This window comes from Pundamilia nyererei, unplaced genomic scaffold (assembly GCF_000239375.1).
Source record: "Pundamilia nyererei isolate P.nyererei 1_Seehausen unplaced genomic scaffold, PunNye1.0 scaffold00036, whole genome shotgun sequence".
In the NCBI taxonomy this organism is placed as follows: domain Eukaryota; kingdom Metazoa; phylum Chordata; class Actinopteri; order Cichliformes; family Cichlidae; genus Pundamilia; species Pundamilia nyererei.
Window position 1 is genome coordinate 1,633,764 of NW_005187437.1, and position 21,312 is coordinate 1,655,075.

Here is a 21,312-nt window from a genome sequence, read left to right on the forward strand (position 1 = left end):
TTCTTATCTAACCAGCTGGCAGTAGGAGGACGCCACTGCCACCGTTATTTAACAGGCTCTCACTGACCTATCAAAGCCATCCTCCAGGCAGCCAACTGTTTATGGGGTCCTAAAAAGACAGTTATGAGTGTTGCAGGGATGCTAAATGGGACTGGGACAATGGTTACTTAAAACCTCCTCTCCAGACATTTGACAGGGTAACAGACGTCACTCCCATCACTCCTCATTTCTGCCACGGCGGGAGACTTTTCGGTTAAGGTGAAGAGGAGGGGAGGGTGTAGGGTTCGAAGCAGGAACTTAATTTTCAAACTCTAAAGGACAGAATGAAGCCTTTAAGTTAATATTACCCCATGGAGAGCTCAGAAAGCCAGCTGCATTTTAATGGGGATTAATACGCAGGCTCTGTCGGCACATTATTCACCTTTATCAGCTCCAACGGGCAGGCAGGCACTGGGAGAGTAGAGAGTCCCCCTCTCCCTCTTTTGCTTTGTAGGGTGGAACAGAGGCTGAAACAATGCAGTGAAAATGAAGGATGAAATGGGTGCTGATTATACTGTCAGTCACATTAAAGTTTAACTGGGTGGAGGCATGGATGGACCCCCCTTTGAGGCACTGGTGGGTACATGCAGTAAAGGGGGTGGAGAGTGAGCGATGGAGGAGAAATTCATTCTTTTGATTATGCAGAGTCTGTCTTTCTGTCTCCAAGAGCAGAAGTGAGCCTTTGTTTTAGAGAGTGAGTCGGGGCTTTGAGATCATAATATACCTATGACATTTTGGGCTCTCAAAGCGGGCGGCGTTTTTAAGGAATTGAGTTTGTTTTATAATACAAGATGGGTATGATTGGTAAATTACTCCAGCTGGAAAAGTCCACATTGATACAATAGCAAATGCAGTTTCACATTTCCTTTAGTGCAGTTTGAATCCTCTCATAAAGTACACTGACTTGCAGTAACTTTTATTAGTGACGGAAACATCGGTAATTAATGCACAGCTCATTGTATTGTTTTCGGATTAATTACACTGCAGTAAACAGATGAGACCATGGTTTAAATAATCAGTAGCCTCTGACTGTCACTGTTGTTAGTGCTGCTGCTTCTGCAAATTAATAACATGTTTTAAATAACCCCACAGGTTTTCCTTGTTTCTGTTTGCATTGGTTGCACTGAACTGGATCACAATTTTACAGAGAGACAGCACCCAGCTTCACTTTTATGCTGTTGCATCCCTTTACACACAGTGACATCCATCAGATCTCCCCAGAAATCCAACCTGGAGGCCCACAATCAGTGAATTTTCATGCACTGTGGTAATGTGATTATTCCACACTTTGGGCAGTGAATTAATTTCTGCCCATGTCAAGGGGAAACCGGATTTCCTTTTCCAGGTTGTGGGATTAACAATAACAAGATAAATGGTTGCATTTCAACTGGAGATGGCTGTTTATTTGTCAGTGTCGAAATACACTTATGGGATTATATTACACATATGAAGGGATCATAGAAATCTATTCTCCGATCACTGTTGTATAGTAATCAGGCTAATGCAGTACATTCAAATGTGTTGATTTTCTCCTTTAATTACTCTGTAATCTGTTTTTTGTACTTTACACAAAGCAGTTTGTGCAAATTAATATATTCAATCTAAATTCCAGTAAAGGCTGACAAGCTTCTTGGTAATGGTTTATGCTAGATTGTGGTCGTAATACTACTGCAACATACTGTTAGTTTCTAATTCAGACAGAGTGTGATGAAAATATTGCATCACGATCGGAGAGTGATTCCATTCATGTCTCGGACACCCGCATGCTTCACAGCATAACCTAATTTTAGGCATGCTATTAGGGTGCTGTAGTGATTGAGAACAGAATAAGAGAAATAATTAGGTTTTTTTTCCTCCTAAAAATCAGAGTAAGCAATGATGCTATCAGTGTACAGTAGCTTCATCTGTAAATTTTGTCACCATTTCCATACAGTAGTTGATGTATTCAGTTGCCGTGTCATTTTAAGTTTTCTTCTTCTCAAAGAAGTTCACTTGTGCCAGCTGACAGGCAGGGGACCACAGGGGCATCATGATGACATCTGGGGATTGTTGGCCCAGGAAATGATTATGATAATTAATGGCTTTCAGGAACAAGTGCTGCATTGGTGTCAGCTCTTAACCGATGTCCTTGAAATTACTGTTCATGCTCAACACTTCATTGCTAGACAGTTTCTCTCATAGTGACCGCATAATTGCTTCCGTTCGTAAAATCTGTGACTCGATGATTCAGGCTTATTAAGTGGATTTAAAAGAAGTTTCTGGTGAGAACAAAATCCATTTTTAACATGTACCTGATGGCTTATGAGTGCGGTTGACATATTGTCGTTAGTGTTGGTGTACTTCAGTAGGCTGATGTTTTGGCTCATCCACCACACCAGATACCTGACGATAAACAAAACAACCAGCTGATCTAAGCAGAGTTGAGTCTAAATGAATGAAACTACACATAATCAGTTTTTTGTTTTTTTTTCTGAGCATTTATTGTTTCCTATGTATGAAAGAAAAAAGTTGCCAATCACCAAATATTGGTATATGGGTTTCGGCTTTGCTTATTAATCTTCTTCTCTCACTAACTCTGAGTTTAAATCCAGTTATTCTCCTGTTGCTACAATATACAGATTAATCGTTTACATAAACATAAACTAGCAAGAGTAAAAAAACAAAACAAAACGTGGGCTGTTTTTGAGAGGCCTGCAGCACTTTCTCAAAGTCTTTAATCTGTCTTTTGTGGTGATTGAACAAAACTCTGTCATGGATACAGATTTTGCTGAATGTGGCTCATGAAAGAAACACAAAAAGATAACATAACATTGCTTTCAGAGGTTGATGATAACATGAACACACACACACACACACACACACACCCTATGATTGTTGTAGTAAGATGATGTTGTGGTTGTCAGTAAAATGCCCTATGCTCACTCTCACCCTCTGCAGGCTTCTTTCCCGGCAGCTCCCAAGGCTGCGATGCCTTCCTTCGCCACAAAATGACACTGATATCACCATCCATCCTGAAGAAGTATGGCATTCCCTTTGACAGGGTGAGTAGCCACTGTTTCCCTACACACACACAGTATAAGGTATCCATGAGGTAATAAAGTAATGTTAACAATTTCTGTGTTAACTGTCATACAAGCTTCTTTACCAGTGCTGGCTGAAGTAGCAATAGAGTCCCTCCCACCCACTTACCTTAAACTGGCTGACACTGTTTCACCCTTTAACACCATATAGAAGAAAGCTGTTTGCCCTGACTCTAACGGCTATCTAAAGTAGGCAACCATTATAAAATGGAATAAAGCTGTACCCCAATGCTTAAGCACACACGCATCTTCAGCCTCATAATGATCAGAGTGGAAATTGTGATGCAGATATTGACATTAAAACAATGAGGAGATTTGAAATATTTAGTATCAGAAGATGGGAAGTGGTGCATTTATTCCCCCAGTTCTCCAAGTGTGTCTTGCGTCAGCTGGAGAAGAAGTGGACTTTTATTATTAACTTATACTGGCTCTGAAAAATTAGTTTGAGTCAAGATATTGTGTCTGTCGTAGCAAATTGTTGGGGATCATTTCACCTATCGGTTATTGTTCTGTTCAGCAGTTCAGTCTTCAAATTATGGCAGATTGAGGAAGGGGGAAAAAACGCTGACATGGAGCAGGCATCTGATGTTCTCCAGAGTCAGCATAAGGGTTCCCCTCTACCCCCATTTATCTCATTTCTCACCCCTTAGGACATCATTATCACAGTGAACGTTTGACTTGTTACACACCTACAGTGTCTTTCCTGATTTGAGTGTAAAAATAAAACTTGTGTTCTTGCAGTAGAAAAAAGGGACTTTTGATATCTGAACCACTGCCTTTAGTTGAAGAAGTTTATCTCCCACTTTCAGCCCCCTACTTCCGTTTCTCCTGTCACCTTATCTGGCTTGATGTGTCTCTTGATTGCCAAGATCCATGCTTTGTAAAGAAGTTGAGATCCGCAGTCAGATATATAGGGCTTGGGTTTTAGGGCAACACACACACACACACACACACACACAAGTGGTTAAAATGTGAGGACAAGTAGAGCACATTTGCAGGATAACACTGAGCTCATGGGAAGGAATTCAGTACTCGGAGCAGCAGCCATGTTTAGTCGAATTAAGTCAGAAAAACAGGGACAAGATGTTTCTAAGGATTCAAACTCAATGTTTATCCCTCAAACCTTAAGTCAGCGGTAGCCTTTGTGGAACTGGTGGTAACAATAAAATATAGCTGTAAGAAATAACTGGTAAATAGATTAATGCCTTCCTTATGCACAGAGACAACTGATAAATTCAGCCTTCAGACATTTAAAAAAATTTGTTTTCTTGTCTGTGTGAACAGATAACTCAGAATGAAGGGGAGTTCATGATCACCTTTCCTTATGGCTACCACGCCGGCTTCAACCATGGCTTCAACTGTGCAGAGTCCACAAACTTTGCCACGCTGCGCTGGGTGGACTACGGCAAGATGGCTACACTGGTAAGATGAGACTGATTGCAGAGAGGTTAAGTCACCGTAACAGAGAAATTTCAGTCTGCTGTGTTAACGTGTCAGCAGTGATGGGAAAAAATGATTTACGGGATTTTGAAAACGTTTGAAATGATCTCACAAAAACATCCAAAACAAAACACTGATCTGGCTAAAAGAAAAGCAGTGATGCTCATTAATGATCATGTTAACTTTGCAAACTGGGCACTCCATCTATATAACACGTCTATCCATTTAGAAAATAGGTTTTTATCTAAATTTTGTCAGCACTTGTTTGAGACGAGGTCTGAAGGCCAGTGTAGACACTCCACTTGAATAGTTTTGATCGGATGTGTGATTCAGAGGCAGCTTTGCAGCCTTCCTGCTCTGGGTGTTTGCTTCTTTGAAGGGATGAAGTAATAGATCATATCGAAATATAAAAGCAGCGTCTGGTTCTCTGCTGCACACCATCTGTTACCGACACTAACTGTACCCTTGCATCCTTGCACTGACGCAAACTGCCTCTTTGCCCGTGGGCTGTTGAGCATGAAATTGACAGGGCATGGGTTGGTTGTGGAAGGGAGCCCAACGACAATGTCCTCTGGAAGAAACTCCCCTCTTTTCTCTTCTCTATACATTCCATTTCATGTTCAGTCCTCTGTCTCTGTCTTTGTGTGTGTGCATGCCCCTTTTCCCTGGTTTCTCTCTACTTGGCTGCATGTCAGATTTATGAGGTGCCAGTTTGCAAAAGCACATCACCCTCCCTTCTCGCTCTTTCTCATTTTCGGCCTTCCTACTGTACCCATGTGGCCACTTGTAATTTAAGAACCAGTAGTCGAGGCTCCAGCAGTCTTCCCTTCACCAGTGCTCAAGGGAGTATCTCCACTGCGCTTGTCTCAGTTTGTTAAAGAAGAGTTTTCCATTCTGCACGACTAATCCGAGTCGACAAATCGACAGCACAGCTCAGCACGTGGAGCTGGAGGAATGTGGAAAAATACAACAGCTCGACCAACGAGCAGGGCTCTTTCTTTCTAGCCAGATTTCTCTCTCACTCAGGCGTATGTAATCTTTGGGTGTTATGGTTATAAAGATTGTGCTGTGTAATTTACAGCTCGGTAGCAGACGCCTCATAGTGAATCATTTGGACCAAGCAGATGAGTCTTTGGCTAAAATGAACCAGAGACCAGGACCTGCTGAAGGCGTTTCTTTGCCTTTTTGCTCACTGCACAGATCTTGCGCTGAGCCTTGTTAATAAGTGGATCCTAAATGCCTGAAAAAGTTGAAAGGTTTTTCTATATTTGGGTTGTCCCTCTGTATATAGAGGCGTACATCCACAGGGCCATAATTATTCGAATTTCTTTTCCTTTTATTCCCCAAATATCCTAAAAAAATTCAGTTCTTATATTCTCTATATTCTGTATCTTGATATAGATAGTAGTTTTAGATGGCTTAACTATCCCACCTTCTTCCTGAGCAATAATAAAGTCTCATTTTCTCTTAATCTTTCTCTTAACTCCGCCATCTTCCTCTGTCTTTGGCTTAAGCAGTCATCCATTAACTCATCTCCCCTCCCCTCCCCGCCTTCCCCCTGCTGAGCCCTAGTCTGTCAGCATCAAACAGGACAGTGAACGATGGGGCTCGGTATCGAATCTGTCACTGTTTTCGGGCTGGTGGCACACGACAGAGACTGAGAGAGAATTTGGGCGTGCTTCATGTCTCAGTCCTTTTTAAAGACAAGCTCCTTAACTGCTGACCCATCTGTTTGGCTTCCTAAGTGAACACATCTGCGGTCAGAGCAGGTCTATTGTCAGCATTCCTTGCATGTTCTGTGTGGGGTTGTACTTCTATTGTTTAAGACGTGACAGTTCTAATTAACCTTCTTCTCCACCTCTGGCTGTGCGTTAGGTGTTGGCCATTTAATTTTCTTTCATTTTTTTTTTTTGCATTTAATGGATTTAGTACCTCATTCAGAGCATATCAGAAAAGCATTGAAACTCAAACAATTTCATTTGAACCATAGATCTGAGTGTGGAAATGGCTAGCTTTCTTTGAAATGACAAGAATAATAACAGCAGAAATCAAAAAGAAAGGTGTTGCATGACTAGCTACAGTAGGATTTTTCTTTTTTTCCCTTCTTTTGCACATTTAAGGGAAGACGGCAAAATGTAGACTCCACTGACGAATTGAAGTCGGTGAAAAAGATTCTTCATATTGTTATACTTACATTTGCTGCAGCATTATTTTTCTGAATGTTAAAAGTTTGTCTTCTGGGGTTGTTGTATTCTTGGTGAAAGCCTCTCTCTGCTCGTTTGGTGCTCAGTCACACTTTGCTAATGTTCCTCCAGGCTTCCAGGGTGATTTTTATTTTTATTTTTATTTTTTTTATCCCCCCTGTCTAGGAAATGAACAAAAATCATCCTCCCAGGTCCCGGGCTAAATCACATCACTTTTTCATCTAAAGATTCAACTACAGATGACTCGCTTCATCTTTTCTGTATTTGTTTGCAGGCTTGTCTGTTTTTTTTGTTGTTTTTTTTTCTATGAGACCAGAGAATATGTTTTTATTAGTCGTATTCATCAACTTTGTCCATGATATAGTTCAACATTTAGCATTTTTTGTGCTACATTTATTAAAGAAAGGACTGTGTCAGTGTTAATGTAGCAAACACTGCCTGAAACAAAAGAAGAAAAGAAGTGTTCATTAAGATGCAGACTAGATTCTTGACACTGAGCAACAAAATCAGTCATTAACAAAAACAATCAGAATTTGTCCACAGAGTTTCCAAAATCAGCAGTAAATTTAGCTCATATGTAAAACACAGACATGTTACTGAGATTTTCATTATAACATTAGGAAGCTGTGTCAGTGTGGGCAAGGTGAATTAAGATGCTATAACTACAATTACCCTAATGCTGCTCATGAGAAACAACAGAAATCTCTTTGCCATTTTGCATTGCTGTGGTAAAGTAATTTAAAATTAGTTTAATTTTTTTCACTCTGAACAGCTTAATGAACCTTCCTGCTGCTGAGATTTCTTTCTGCCCAGATGTTGAGGAAATTTGATTAATTTAACCATAGAAAGATCATCCATTTCTAAAACTCTATAGTCATATTTGACTTTATATTTTTGCTACTTTATATATAGCTAAAAAATGCACAGCAGCCCGAGCTTCGACACTCATGCTGAATGTATATTTGCTGCAATGGCAGTTAGTACAATGTAGAAGCAACTACACGCAGGAGGACATACAAATGATTTTTTTTTTTTGTTTATTTTTTCTGACTTTAAGGACAGTTTTTACTCTGGAGGATAATAAACCCCTGACTTACGGCCACACAGATTAGTGAAGACCATTAAATATCGCTGAGAAATACAACAACTTGCAATGTAATCATAAACCTGGCGCGTGCCACTTTACAGTTGTTTTACCACAGTTCCTAATGAACGTTTGTACTGTTTTGTTTTAAATCTTCTCGTTTTGTTCAGCATGTTAAGCAGCTGATCTCATCTGGGGATGTATGTGAGGAGATAAAGAAGGAAAGGAGGGGAAAACTGTGGGAGTGGGAGAAAAATTGGAGCAGTTTAGTCTTTAAATGTGTTCAGCATTTTTATTTCTTGCTAACTGAAGCAAACAAACAAAAGAAAACACAAAAAAACACCAAAGTAGTGGTTTAGCTTTGTGTTGCCGTACTCTGTTTTCTCAGCAGGTGGGTGATCTGCAGCCCTGTTGTACAGCACATTCAGAATTTTGCATTGAAAATGTTTTTAAATACCTTTGAAATTATTCTCCATTCCTATTTGCATCTTGAAGGTTAGTTTTGTTTCATCAGAAGAATGAACAAAATAACTGGATGCTTACATTTTCATGCAATCTCATTTTGTTTTATACTATTGGATATACTGAGAAGTATCCCTACACTGAAGAACTTTGAAAAATAAAGGAAGACTGAAGCAAGTGCTGTGCATCCACAATGAGTCCCCGGGCTTCAGGTTTTCTGTGGCTCCTATAATTAAGCTTCATTAGGAGCCCAAGTATACTTCAGGGCTCATTGACTCCCTGCCTCAGAGTGGGTTTTTGTTTTCTGAGATCTTGTGCATCTCCAATTGAGTTTCATCTAATTAAGTTTTTAGATGATAATAAAGTGTAACTCATCCTGGCCCTTGAGGATGGCAACGATGTCCATAACCTCTTAACACCTTCCTAAAAATAAAACAAGGCGCTGACTCTTTAGCAGTGAAGAATGCACATTTTGCTAGGTACAATCAGGGTAAGAGCAATATTTATCTCGGTGGCTGTTTTTTGATGGGGTTTTTTGTTAGTCACGTCCTGTTCCCAGTAAAAGTTTCATTGTGGTAAAAATCAGGTGTTCCCATGCTTGCACTTGCTTTGCTCTTTTTTTTTTGCCCTCCCATTCCCCATTCCATCAAAAACACAGTATTTTAATGTCTCTGTCTGTCAAGTGGTGTCTAGATGAGATGTAGGCTGGAAATTGTTTTGCTGTGGAGGTGTGGGCTGTTGTGTTTCTAGTAATTGAGCACAAGGCTGTCAATACAGATCAGGAAATAAAAGGATTTGAAAGAAACACAGCAAGCGAGGCACAAAAAAATATCTTCGTATGTCTCCTTCCTCTTCTTTTTTTTCCCTTTCATTACACCACCCTCCATTTGTTTCCTGTATTTCAAAACTTCATTTTGATGTCCATGCCATTTTTCACTCCTGCACCACTGCAGTTTTTTAATGCAACAGTTCTCCTCTCTAGTAAGCTCAATGATTCAATAGTTCTGATGACTCAATGGTTCTGTCTCGTGCCGTATTTTAGTCATTATCACGTTTTAAGGTATCTCAGGTCAGTGGTTTATGTACAACACCATAGTGGAACAGCTGGTTGTTTACTGTATATTTAAAGCCTGTTTGTCAGGTGTGGCCTTTGTCACACAGGCCTAGAGACCTGCCGGCAACTGTCTGGCAACCACTGGTCGACAGGGAAAAGTGTGGATCCTGTAACTGGTGAGTGGCTGCTGGAGGTTGCTCGTAGTCCATAAGGCATTGTCCTGTACTGAAAACCTCCTGACAACTACTTTGATTGCTATCATTGCGCTTACTAGATTGCATGGGAGATATGTCTGAAAACAAAGTTGTGAAAAGTGAGGAAATGCCATTGTTTGCAGACAAATTGGCATCTTTCATGGAAATATATTATATTAACCAAAGTTTTTTTTGGTACAGCACCATCTTTGTGACCGATCCTCTACACAACCACTTGCTAACAGGTTGGGGTCTATACATTTTTCCATAGAAAATAAAGGTTGCCGGGAGATCGCCACCTGCAGATCTCTAGGCCTGTGTACCTGTGACCATTAAAAGCAAGTTAGGTCATTTTGTAGCTGTATTGGTAATCCTGATGGCCGTTTTTGATGCTCGTGTGTGTAAATTAACTTTGTTTGTGGTCACTGTGACATAAAATCTGCATGCCTTTTGAGTCAACAGTCAAATTGGATATAATGTACTTAAAAGGTTTGCCGACTTCTCCCCAAAAAAAGGTTTTAACAAACTTTTTTTCCTCCAGAAGCTAAAACTTTACAACCATCTTTGCTCTTACAGATTAGATTCAATTCAGCATTGTTTGGGTGACTTCTCTCTCTCTTAGACTGTCTCTGGTTTTAGTAATTTACAGAGATGGAAGTAAGAGATTTTTATTATCTAGATAGACTAATCCCCTTTGTAAAGTTTGATTTGTTTACTCTGAATGGTTACCTCTGCTTTTGATCACTCCTCACTTACTCTTTCAGAAATCGGATGTGTAATATAATCTGTAGTCCTACGGCTGTGGGGTAGTGGGTTCTGAAAGACCTTAATAGAGATGCTTATCTAGAATTTCACCCCCCCCCCCCCCCCTTTTATCACACAGAAGTCCCATCTTTACAAAAGGTATTCCCTACTCTAATGTAGAGCCTTGTCTTTTCTCTCCAGTGTTCCTGCCGGAAGGACATGGTGAAGATCTCCATGGATGTGTTTGTGCGCTGCCTGCAACCCGTGCGCTATGACCTGTGGAAGCAGGGTAAAGACACAACAGTGCTGGACCACCTGAAGCCCACAGAGCTCACCAGCCCTGAGCTGGAGAGCTGGAGGGAGCATCGCGTCGCCCAACGGGCAAACCTCCTGCGAAGGTTTGTATTATGAAATTCTTCATGTGTTCAAAAGTAAATATGAGGGTTTTACTTAGCTGTCTAACTATGACAGGGCCATGCAGAAGATGAAGCAATTCCGTCGTCTGAAGCTCGAGGAGGTGAAAGTCCTGGCAGAGGAAGGCATTGAGCTGAATGCTGTCGAGTATCAGCGTCAGGTTGAGGAGCGTGAGGCTCAACGTAGGAAGGAGAAGGAAGCACGTCTTGCCCGAGAGGCCATGATAACTTTGGAAGCCCTGGAGCGCGAGGAGCAGCAGGCTGCTGAGGCCGCCGCTAAAGTAGTAGAGACTGCAGCTGCAGAGGGTGAGGCAGATATGAAAGCATTTCTTTCAGTTCTATCCTCAGTGATAGAATCTTCCACTTTAAAAAGTCATTACTGAGTCCACACGGTAGTTTTAACCTCATTGCCTCATACAGACATTTTTAATGAGCCAGTAGCACTTCTGACTTTATCTCCTCATCTGTTATTTTCCAGGACAAGAACAAGAAACCAAACCACAGAACTTGACAGACGACATTGAGAAAAAGAAGCAGAGAAAGCCGAAGAAGATCTCCAGTGGCCAAAATGCCATCACTGGATTCGAGGAAGCGTTTAAGCAGTTTGCTACATCTGACGACAAGAATTCAAAGAGGGACACGGCTCGTCATCTAGACACTTTGTCCCCGAGACACAGCGAAATCTTAGCAGACAACAAGATGGATGTGAGTGCCACCCAGGTGAGTCCGATCTTGACTGAAAGTCAATAGATTTGTCCTTTACTCTGTCAGACAGGTTAGCTCTTTAAGCGTTTGTAATCCCCACTTGGTGGCAGTTTAATACTTTATTTGCTGTGAGCTTACATCTCAATAGAGTAGACTCTGAATTGGCTAATAAAACACAAGCTAATTAAATCTAAAAAAAAAAAAATCCACAAATATTTGCTGTAATAATCCACAAATGTAGGAAAAAATGTTTTTGCAGCTGTAGTCATTACTTGTTTTTCCATTTACTTTTTATCCATTCTGAAAAACAGCAGTTTATTAAATTAATATCAAGTTTGAACATGTTCCAATTACTTTTCATTTGGAGATAAACATTTTAAGGTTAAACACATTGAACAAAAATAAGACACACACTTTTTAAAATTAATTTATTTTAGGCAACCTATCCCAAGAGGAAAATACCTACAGAAATAAAAAAGAGTCGCCGCCACCCCCTCAGCAAGCCACCCACGCGCTCCCCTCTGTCCATTGTCAAACAAGATCCAGCTAGCGACAAAGGTATGTGGATATCCGTCCTTCACTTCAGTTATTTATTGTAAATATTCTGCTATTAAAGTCTCAAACACTTGTTCAGAAACTTCTCTCGCAAGCTGCTAGTAGATCTACAATTTTATCTTCCTGGATGTCAGTTGAAACCTGTGCTGTGCTGTACTTGCTGTTTTCATGTAGACATGAATGAATTGTGGAGGGAAAAACAGCAAATAATACAATAATATGTTTGATGTAAAGACCAGAGGGAGCCACAGAAGAAAAGAACAAAAACTGGATTTTCAGGAAACAGATTTGTTGTAGTTACTTCAGATTTGGCACAGGTGTTGTCTCTACGGCGTCGTGGTTTACACATTCTAGTGAAAGCTCCACAGTTTGATCCCGGGAGGAGGCACATATCCCCTGCGTCAGGAAGGGCATCCGGCATAAAAATCTGCCAAATCGAACACGCAGAGCTACCTGCTGTGGTGACCCACTGTGAATAAGGGAGCAGCCCAAAGTAGTTAGCACTTCAGCTTTGCGACAGATTTGTTTACTTGGACTCAGAGATGAACTAATTAGAATTTGAAGGGTGCCACTATAATGGTGTAGTGTTCTACAAAAACACCTTTTTGGCCATAACACGGGAAGCAGGGAAGGAGAAATCTGAAATATTCTGATCATTTTCAGTGTTTGAATTGAAGTTGCTAGTCTTTGGAACCCATCTAATAAATTCCTAGTAGTCACTACATAAAAAGCATTATGAATCTGGATAGACTGCACAGCCAAAAGTTCATCCAGCTCTTGTACATAAAAACGAATAAGATACTATTGTTGTTGTTTTGTTGTTTGTTTTTCTTATTGATTCGGGGGAAGAAAAACAAGCAGGTCTGAAGCTCCCCATGGAGATAATGAAATCAAGACTACTCTCTCTTCAGTGTTTTTCCTTTCATTTTCTGACTGACACTTATTGATCAGGGGATCATGACTTCCAATTACCTGCTTTCAAAGTCACTTTGAGTTGGCAGCAGGGGACCCGACTTAGGGTATGTTCTTTAAAAGGGTGGGTGGGGTGACAAGGGGAGAAAAAGAAGACTTGTGGTGAAGGGTGGAAGGGGAGGAAAAAAAACACTTAAATGGGAAGCTTGTGAAAATATCTTCCTGCCTTCGGTCCAGGTCTGACAAAGTGTTTGGATCAGTAGCTTCAAGGCATCACTTTAAAATTGATTCCTGACTCTGGACAGCATATTATTGATGTCAGTGCTGTTTGTGTTCATCAGCCAATTATATCAGGAGTGGTGTTGTTATTGTGCAGGACCAGAATGTGCTGTTCCCGTCTCTTGGCGAGAGCTCCCTTATGAAAAACATTCTGGAGCTTCTCTCAAAATGCTTGACGTGCATTTTAGAGAAAAATAAAAATCATTAGCGGTAACAAATCTCTCAACACGACTGCAGTATGTGTTATCCTCCCCAGCTCCGTCTAACAAGCACACTCATGCATTTGAATTCTTTACCCACAGATATGGCCTCCCCCATGCCAATGGATAGCGACATGAAGAAGCAGGAGCACCTGTGGCAGAATCACTCACCTAACTTCCTGGCAGAGAAAGCCTTCAATGCTGCAGTAGCTGCGCTCAAACCACACTGTGCTGTCTGCTCACTCTTCTGTCCGTACACAAAGGTAGGTACACGCCAGGCACATAGGAGTGGTTCATATAACAATGGCAGGTCAGACCCATTAGAACAGACATAAATAGTGGGCAACAAACTAACATTTAACTTGTCTTTTTTCCTGATCTTTCCAACCACAGAAAGATGTCTCCACTGATAACGAAACCCTGGGCGCTTCATTTCCCCGTCATGGCAGCTTGACTCGTCCACTGGTCCCAGAGATGTGCTTCAGCGTCGGAGCAGGAAACACGGAGCCACCACCCACCAACTATCACATTGGGGAGGATGGAACCAGCCTCCTGATCTGCTGTTCATCTTGCCAAATGCAGGTTCATGCTAGTAAGTATAAAACTGAAAAGATTTTGGCTGTGTTGGTTTAACATTGGGACACGAGCTCATTTGTTGTACCCTCTGTGTGATAGAGAGCTTACTAGTACACCTGGGGACATCTGTACTAGTTGATGTTTTATTAGATGAGCAATAAAAATAAATCTGATGGCAACACACTGCCTCTGTGCTAGTAATGAAATTTAACACTGTTGTTGCAACAGAAAGCTTTCCAGCAAAGACAATTTTAATATGGCTTTTGATTAGAGCCAGTTAGCATTTGTATGCCCGCTGAGACATCGGGTATCTAATGGACACAAGAATTTGGTCTTTTGACTTGATTTTCCACGTGCACATTCAATCAGTGGGTAAAACACAAATCTGAAACTGTATAATAGATGTTAATCGTTGTAAAGTAAGAATCTGTAAGTGTGGAGACTTCTTTTCCCCCCTCAATACTTTGTAGATTTCAAATTCTTTTTCCTCTCTGTGTTGTCAAAGAGCTGAATTTGATCCAGTTCATCAGCATTTAATTCATAATGCGGAGAATGTCTGTTTTATAAATTAATGCCAACACGGACCAGCAAGTTTTACACATAAACTTCAGTCTATCTAGTGCTCACAACATTTTCTCACACCTGAGACCCCTGAGAATAGTTTCAGGAAAATGGGCAGAGGCACAGAGGATGAGACTTCAATACAGCAGTGCAATAGACTGCTCAATTCCCTGTTGCCAGACTCAGTGAAGCTTTCTAGTGTAACTCTTCTCAGCTCTGGTTAAACTGGCTAAGAGGCTGACAAAGGTCATGCAAAGGTGTCTCTAAAAACCAACACACCATACACTTCCCCAGCTCATATTTACCCTGCCTTTCCACTATATAGTTGACTTTTAACGGCATGTTGCTTCTGTCGAAGCGAAGCATGAAAAGACAGACAGCTTGTTAAGATTCTGTAAGACTGAGTCATACCAGGAATCTCTCTGTGCGTGGCTCTTCTTTTTATTGCCAAATGTAAGGACGTCTATCTAGACTGAACATTTTTAGTAAAGTTTTTTGCTGTAAACGATGCAGATGAACGCATTGACTCATCAAGTGTGTCGCTAATCAGCCCTTCCTGGAAATGTATGCATAAATGGATGTTTTGTGCCACATCACAACATCGACCCTCCTCTCCTCGGTTCTTATTATCCAGTTCATTAGTTATCCAGGGACGAGTTTGACTCAGTCTGGGGAAACGGCGCAGATGTTCGTAAGAGAGCACGAAGCAGAACGAAATCCTGTCAAAACACCTTTGCTCCTCATTGTGCTGGAGTAGACATCTGCCTAAGAATCATTCACACATGTACAGGTGTTACATAAACCTGCATGCCCTTTTCTTCAGAAGCTTAAGCTGGAGATGGTGATGGGCTGAAAGTGTGAACAGAATGCTTAAAAACATGTTTGGTGAGAAGTAATTTGCAGAAATGTGTACAAAATCTGTTTAAAGAAATAGAAAAAAGGCGGTAATGTTGCCATGCGCTGTCATCACTGAATATCGATGCATTGAAATGACATGAAATGATGAAATGGATGAGCACAGTCAGTAGCATCTCTTCTCTAACAGGTTGTTATGGCGTGAAGCCTGACTCTGTTGGTGATTCCTGGATGTGCTCTAGGTGTGCAGCGGGAGCCTGGACAGTGGTGAGTGGTGGCTGCAAATGAGCCAATCCCATCCCAACCCCACATAAAATAAAACCACTTCAGGAATAGCAGTTATTCTCCAGAACTGCAGGTTTAGTTGAAAATGTTTATTAGATCTGACTTGAATTAGAGCCTCTTAGGACACGTTGACCCTACATCTCTTCTTCTAATGATTGCTGCTAGGCAACATGACATCAAATCACAAGTCCAAACCAAGCTTTGTTTAGAAAAGACTGATTTGGCTAAGGTGTGGGAGGAACGGTGTCAATGTGTTCTCCGTTTCTATACTTAATCCTCTTTTTCTCTGTTCTCGTATTATCTTTTCTTAAGGAGTGCTGTCTTTGTAACTTGAGAGGGGGAGCTTTGAAGACTACCACAGACAACCGGTTAGTGCCACGTGTTTGAGCTGATGGAAATTCACAAATTACAAAAATAACAAATAATGGTTCATCAAGCTTATACTCAGAGCAAAATAAAGATTTTCATATTAAAAAAATCTTACAGTGAATCTATATTTCCCTGTTTTGAATTTGTTCTCGCCAAACTCTTCATTGCTTCACCAGGTGGGTTCATGTCATCTGTGCTATCGCCGTGGCTGAAGCTCGTTTCATTGATGCCATTGAGAGGGGGCCAGTGGACGTCAGCGCCGTCCCAGAAACCCGCAAGAATCTAGTAAGATCAGTCGGTGACAAATAAGAGAGTTACATGTCTCTTTGTGTTGTTATGTAAAGTGAAACGGGCAGAGAGCTACTTTGAAATACATCCAAGATTTTTACCTAGTTTCTTTTTGGCGAAAGTTTATGCTTTTTAGTGTACATTGTGCACTGTAGCTGTTTTGCTTATACTGTTTAGGTGAATTTCAGACTTTTTTTTTGTTTGAATGGATAGATATTTTTTTTCCTCCTCCTCCTTCTTTTTTGGAAGCCAGGGATGATATAGGGTAAAAACAGATGTGCTGAGGGGCATAGCTGAATAATCAGCTGTCATTTCTCGCTGTGCCAAACGAACTGCATCGATCTCGTGGGTAGCTCCCCTTCTCCATTCACCCAATCCTACTTCACAGGCAGTAGCAGTGCTTGCTGGTGCATTATCACAAATCTGCAAATAATGTCACCTCTTTCCCTCCCCGTCTCTCTGAATAATCTATCAAAGGACAAGCTGGGTGACATTTGCATCTGAGTGCTGTCTAAGCACGTTTCCTCAGTCTCTTCTTAAAAGACTGTGAGCAGAGAAGCTCTGCGGTCTAATGATTTGGATGACTGCGCTGATCAAATGTGAATACGCATGCTAGGAACCAGTTTATATTGCACTGTGATCAGCAATCAGTGTTTTCCCTCCCATCTTTGAACACTGAGTTTCCAGTGATGGAGAGATTTAAAACGCATTACTTTTGTCTTCGTTATTTTGGAATTTCTCAGGTAACACTGTTCAATTCCTCAGCTGATGCATCTTTTACATATTGTGTGTAGAGGAACTGCGATTTTTGCTCTTGTGAGAAAACCGTTTCAAGCTTAGAGCTGCAAGTCACTTAAATAAAATGTATAAGCGTCTTTAATGACCTGCAAAACTTTAAACCAGGCATCGGCAACCAGGCTGGGATTTTTTTTCACACACAATAATAATAATAATAAATTTTATTTATGAGCGCCTTTCAAGTCACCCAAGGACACTTTACAATAGGATAAAACACTTAGTAAAACAATGGCAGAACTATCACAAAGGTTTACAAAAATATGGCCTGAAAAAATTCTTTGCAATTCTTTGTTACAATACCTTATTGATGCAAGGGGTTGGGGGAAGAATGGCAGCAGTCGCATTGGTCGCCACTCCTGTTGGCTAAGAATGGGAAACAGAGACTACACTTTGCAGTAGGTCACTGGACAGAAGATCTGAAAAATGTTGCCTGATCTGGTGAGTCTTGATTTGTGCTGCCAACATTCAGATGGCAGGGTCAGAATTTGGTGCAAAGATGAAAGAATGGGTCCGTCCTCCCTTGTATCAATGGATCAGGCTGGTGGTAGTGTTGTAATGTTCGTGTGGGCCCCTTAGTCCCAGCTGAGCAGTTTAAACCCCACAGTCTGCCTGAGTATTGCCCCTTTATCACCACAGTGTACCCATCTTCTGATGGCTGCTTCCAGCAGAATAAAATACTATGTGGCAAAGCTGAGATCATCTCAAACTGGTTTCTTGAACATGACGGTGACCACTGTACTCAAATGTCCTCCACAGTCACAGATCTCACTCTAGGTGAGCATTTTTTGAATGTGACAGCAGATTCACATCATGGATGTGCAGCTGACAAATCTGCAGCAACTGTGTGATGCTGTCATTTCAGCAGGGACCAAAATCTGCAAGGATTGTTTCCAGCACCTTGTTGTATAATTATAATTTGCAAGCACCAATTTGTTCTAAAACACTGTGTGCAAAGATAATTTTGCTATGACCACATCAGAAATAAATAAATACAGTTAACAATGAGTACATATAATTCGATCCCAAAGTCAGCTCAAAGATGGTTTTTCTTTAAAATTAATCTTCTCAATATTAATCTGCAATGCACTTTACATATAAATAAATCAAGCAGCTAATGTTTCTTGAGCTGCTGAGTTTCATCCTGTCCTCTGCTCTGGTGCCTACCTGCCTGGGGAAAACCTCACCAGCTGGCAAAGTAGCTGCCTTGTACCAGTAAAAACTGAAGTTTGACTTTTTAAATTTACTTTTTTATTGATTGGCCAAGCACCACATTACAGCACATAAAGGAGGAGAAACAGGAAAAAAAGATTTTTATTTTTTCCTTTAAACTAGGGATTTCTTCTCTGCTGTTTGAACGATGCACGGATAAGAGCAGTCAGCACTGAGAGTTGTAAGACTTTAATTAAAATAATGGTTGTGGGTTTGCAGGGATCATGTGTTATATTAAATTGTCACAGAAAAGGCAAAGAGTTTGCAGACTGCTGGGAATTTCAGACCAGAATTAAGAGATCTGGAAGGAGAGAAGAGCAATGAGGCTAAACAAGTTATGGAAGATGCCAAAAGGGATGGAGGGAGGAAAAAATGAATTGGCATAAATGAACTGAGTGTCAGAGTGACAGTTCAGTCTTAAGACACAATTGTCACCACTGTACAGACACTCAGCCCAAAAGCGTGATAACGGGAAGACTGAAAACAGCCATTCTCTTAATGAGTGAAGTAAGAACACCAAACAGAATCAAAGATCAGACAGAAGAGAGTTCATGGTTTCATTGCTGGTTTCTCCACCATCTTTATTTCATGAGAGGTCCTACAATTACTGAAATTTCATGGCGTGCCAGGTTGTTCTGGAGGACTGGAGTAGTTGTTGCAGATGAATTGTTTTAATTGTTTTAACCTTGTTGGAATTGTGAGGGTGAAATGTTAAGAGTTCACATTTAGTTTACTTTACTTCAGTTCAAACTTTTGGACAACTCTTTCCTTTGTCAGCATCAAAGGAGGCTTATATATAAATAAGCGGAGGAAGTTATAGGGGAATGGAGACGTAACAGAAGCTTTTTATTTGCTTTCGTTGCAGAAGTGTGTGTTCTGCCATGGAAAGGTTGCTAGTCAGAACCGCGGCGCCTGCATCCAGTGCACGTATGAGAACTGTGCAACGTCCTTCCACGTCACCTGTGCCCAAATCGCCGGAGTAGTCATGACACCTGCTGATTGGCCCTACGTGGTGTCTGTCACCTGCCATAAGCATAAAAAGGCCACTCCAAAGGTAAGTGCAAAACCAGGAAAATTGGTCAGTTATTAAAGCTGCAGATTTTAAAAAAGGTTTTGTAAAATTACAGTCAAAAGTCATATATTGAAATATTTTTCTGTTAATCATTCTTCAGGAATAGCTGTTTGATTTAAAAAGGAAAAAAAAAACAGTATATCTTTTTGTGTTTTTCTATAAACTGAATATAACGAGTGTTAGGCTTTGTTTTTTGCTTAAAAAATGTGTCGTGGAATTTTTTTTGTTTTGGGGGGTAAAAAGAAATCACACTGATGACGTGTACAAGTCTCAAAAACGTTCAAAGCACACGTATCAAATATGATATTATTGGCTTTTGAGGGTTAATGAGTGTAAGGGCCACACTGACTAGCATGTTGCACCATGTGGCACAGTGGGTTTTAAATGCACTGTCTGTATTTCTAAAGCACTGTTGGCATTTTTATTTCTGAAAATTCTTTGTTCAAAGGGCAAAATATATATGGAGACGTTTGCTGCCCTTTATTGCATCGATATTTAATGCTTAAAAAAAATAGCATGTCTTATTTTTTGTGCTTGGTATTGAAAAATGTTTAGAAAACAGTGTAATGATTGTGAAACTAACCCCAGGTGTGAGCGCTGTTTGGGTGTTGCACATCATTATACCCAGTTTCATAAATCTGACCCTAAGTGGTTTAAAGTGACACACGAGGAGAAAAAGTCATAAAGACGACGCCCTAATTATAAGCGCTCCATAATGACAGACGAATAGGCTTCTGTTTGTAGAGATGTTCTCATGAAAAAGTTATGTATGAACTTGACTCGGAGTGTTTTTAACAAACACTTCGGTTTTACAATAAATACACTTTAAGCAAAAGGTTTCACTTTTTGGAAGAATGACAGAACACGCAGTGTGTTCCTGCTGAATGAAGCCACATATTTCCAATTAAACCCCCCCTTTTTCTTTCTTTTCTTAAGCCTCGACCAACACCCAAAGGCCCACAAGAGCCAACCCTTGGGCAAAGGGTGATAGGTCGCAACGCTGACTCCTGGTATTACCACTGCACCGTCATTGGCATGGCCAGACAGACGTTCTACGAGGTCAACTTCGACGACGGCTCATACTGTGACAACTTGTACCCGGAAAACATAATGGTGAGTTCTCTCGGAGTCTAGGCAGACACCTACATGCGTGCAATCGACACGGGTTAAAAATAATCTCCTTTTTAAATAGCTGAAAGAAATATCCTAGCAACTGTTACATGCTTTTGTAACTCGAGAATCTGAACAAATGAAAACGTAATGACTGAATGTAAACTCGCATAACCTTTAATGAGTCAGTGCTGTAAGTTATGAACAAACATGACTTTTAATAACGTGAAATCTGCTGAGAAACTTGATCAAATTTAACTTTAAAATCAATTGTGTGTAACCTACCAGAACAAGCTGTTTGAATTGCAGAGAAATGAAAAAGTCAACCCACATTTAATAACAGCAACCAGATGAAAATGTTAGCCTCAGACTTTATTAACTAAATTCTTGTTTGTAAAATGTAACACGAAGATGTTTTGAGCACTTTTTTTTTTTTTTTTCTTTCGCTCATCCTTCCCGCTTCTTCAGAGTCATGACTGCCTGCGCAGTGGCCCTCCTAAAGTGGGAGAGCTTGTTGTGGTCGGCACACACGAAGGCAAAATCCTCAACGCTTCCTTTGTCAAACCACATATCCACAAACTCTACCAGGTAAGAGAAGCACAACACGAGCCCTCACATCTGCTAGAGTTTGGAGCATGTGTGGCTGTAGTTTGCATCATTCATAGATAAACTTGTGATGTTGTTTCTTAATAACTGAGTGCACAAGAAAATAAGTCGGATTTCTGAGATGCTGCTGTTCAAACACCTGCAAATTTTTTTATGGTTAGGGTACATGGCTTGGGGAAAGCATTATGTCAATGAGATGCCCTCACTAAGATATGAAA

At 40.7% G+C, this 21,312-nt stretch overlaps 1 protein-coding gene across 1 annotated transcript in view; it reads left to right on the top strand.

Moving 5' to 3' along the window:
* Window positions 1–21,312, top strand: part of kdm4b (lysine (K)-specific demethylase 4B) — a 40,933-nt gene that overhangs the window by 15,777 nt on the left and 3,844 nt on the right. Inside the window, exons 7-20 of the mRNA XM_005730284.1 lie at window positions 2,977–3,080; window positions 4,404–4,541; window positions 10,503–10,699; window positions 10,773–11,020; window positions 11,193–11,434; window positions 11,857–11,977; window positions 13,468–13,628; window positions 13,759–13,957; window positions 15,548–15,624; window positions 15,955–16,010; window positions 16,188–16,296; window positions 19,172–19,360; window positions 20,315–20,491; window positions 20,957–21,076. Of these exons, the coding sequence (XP_005730341.1) occupies window positions 2,977–3,080; window positions 4,404–4,541; window positions 10,503–10,699; window positions 10,773–11,020; window positions 11,193–11,434; window positions 11,857–11,977; window positions 13,468–13,628; window positions 13,759–13,957; window positions 15,548–15,624; window positions 15,955–16,010; window positions 16,188–16,296; window positions 19,172–19,360; window positions 20,315–20,491; window positions 20,957–21,076 (2,138 nt within the window). The remainder of the gene's footprint in view (window positions 1–2,976; window positions 3,081–4,403; window positions 4,542–10,502; window positions 10,700–10,772; window positions 11,021–11,192; window positions 11,435–11,856; window positions 11,978–13,467; window positions 13,629–13,758; window positions 13,958–15,547; window positions 15,625–15,954; window positions 16,011–16,187; window positions 16,297–19,171; window positions 19,361–20,314; window positions 20,492–20,956; window positions 21,077–21,312) is intronic.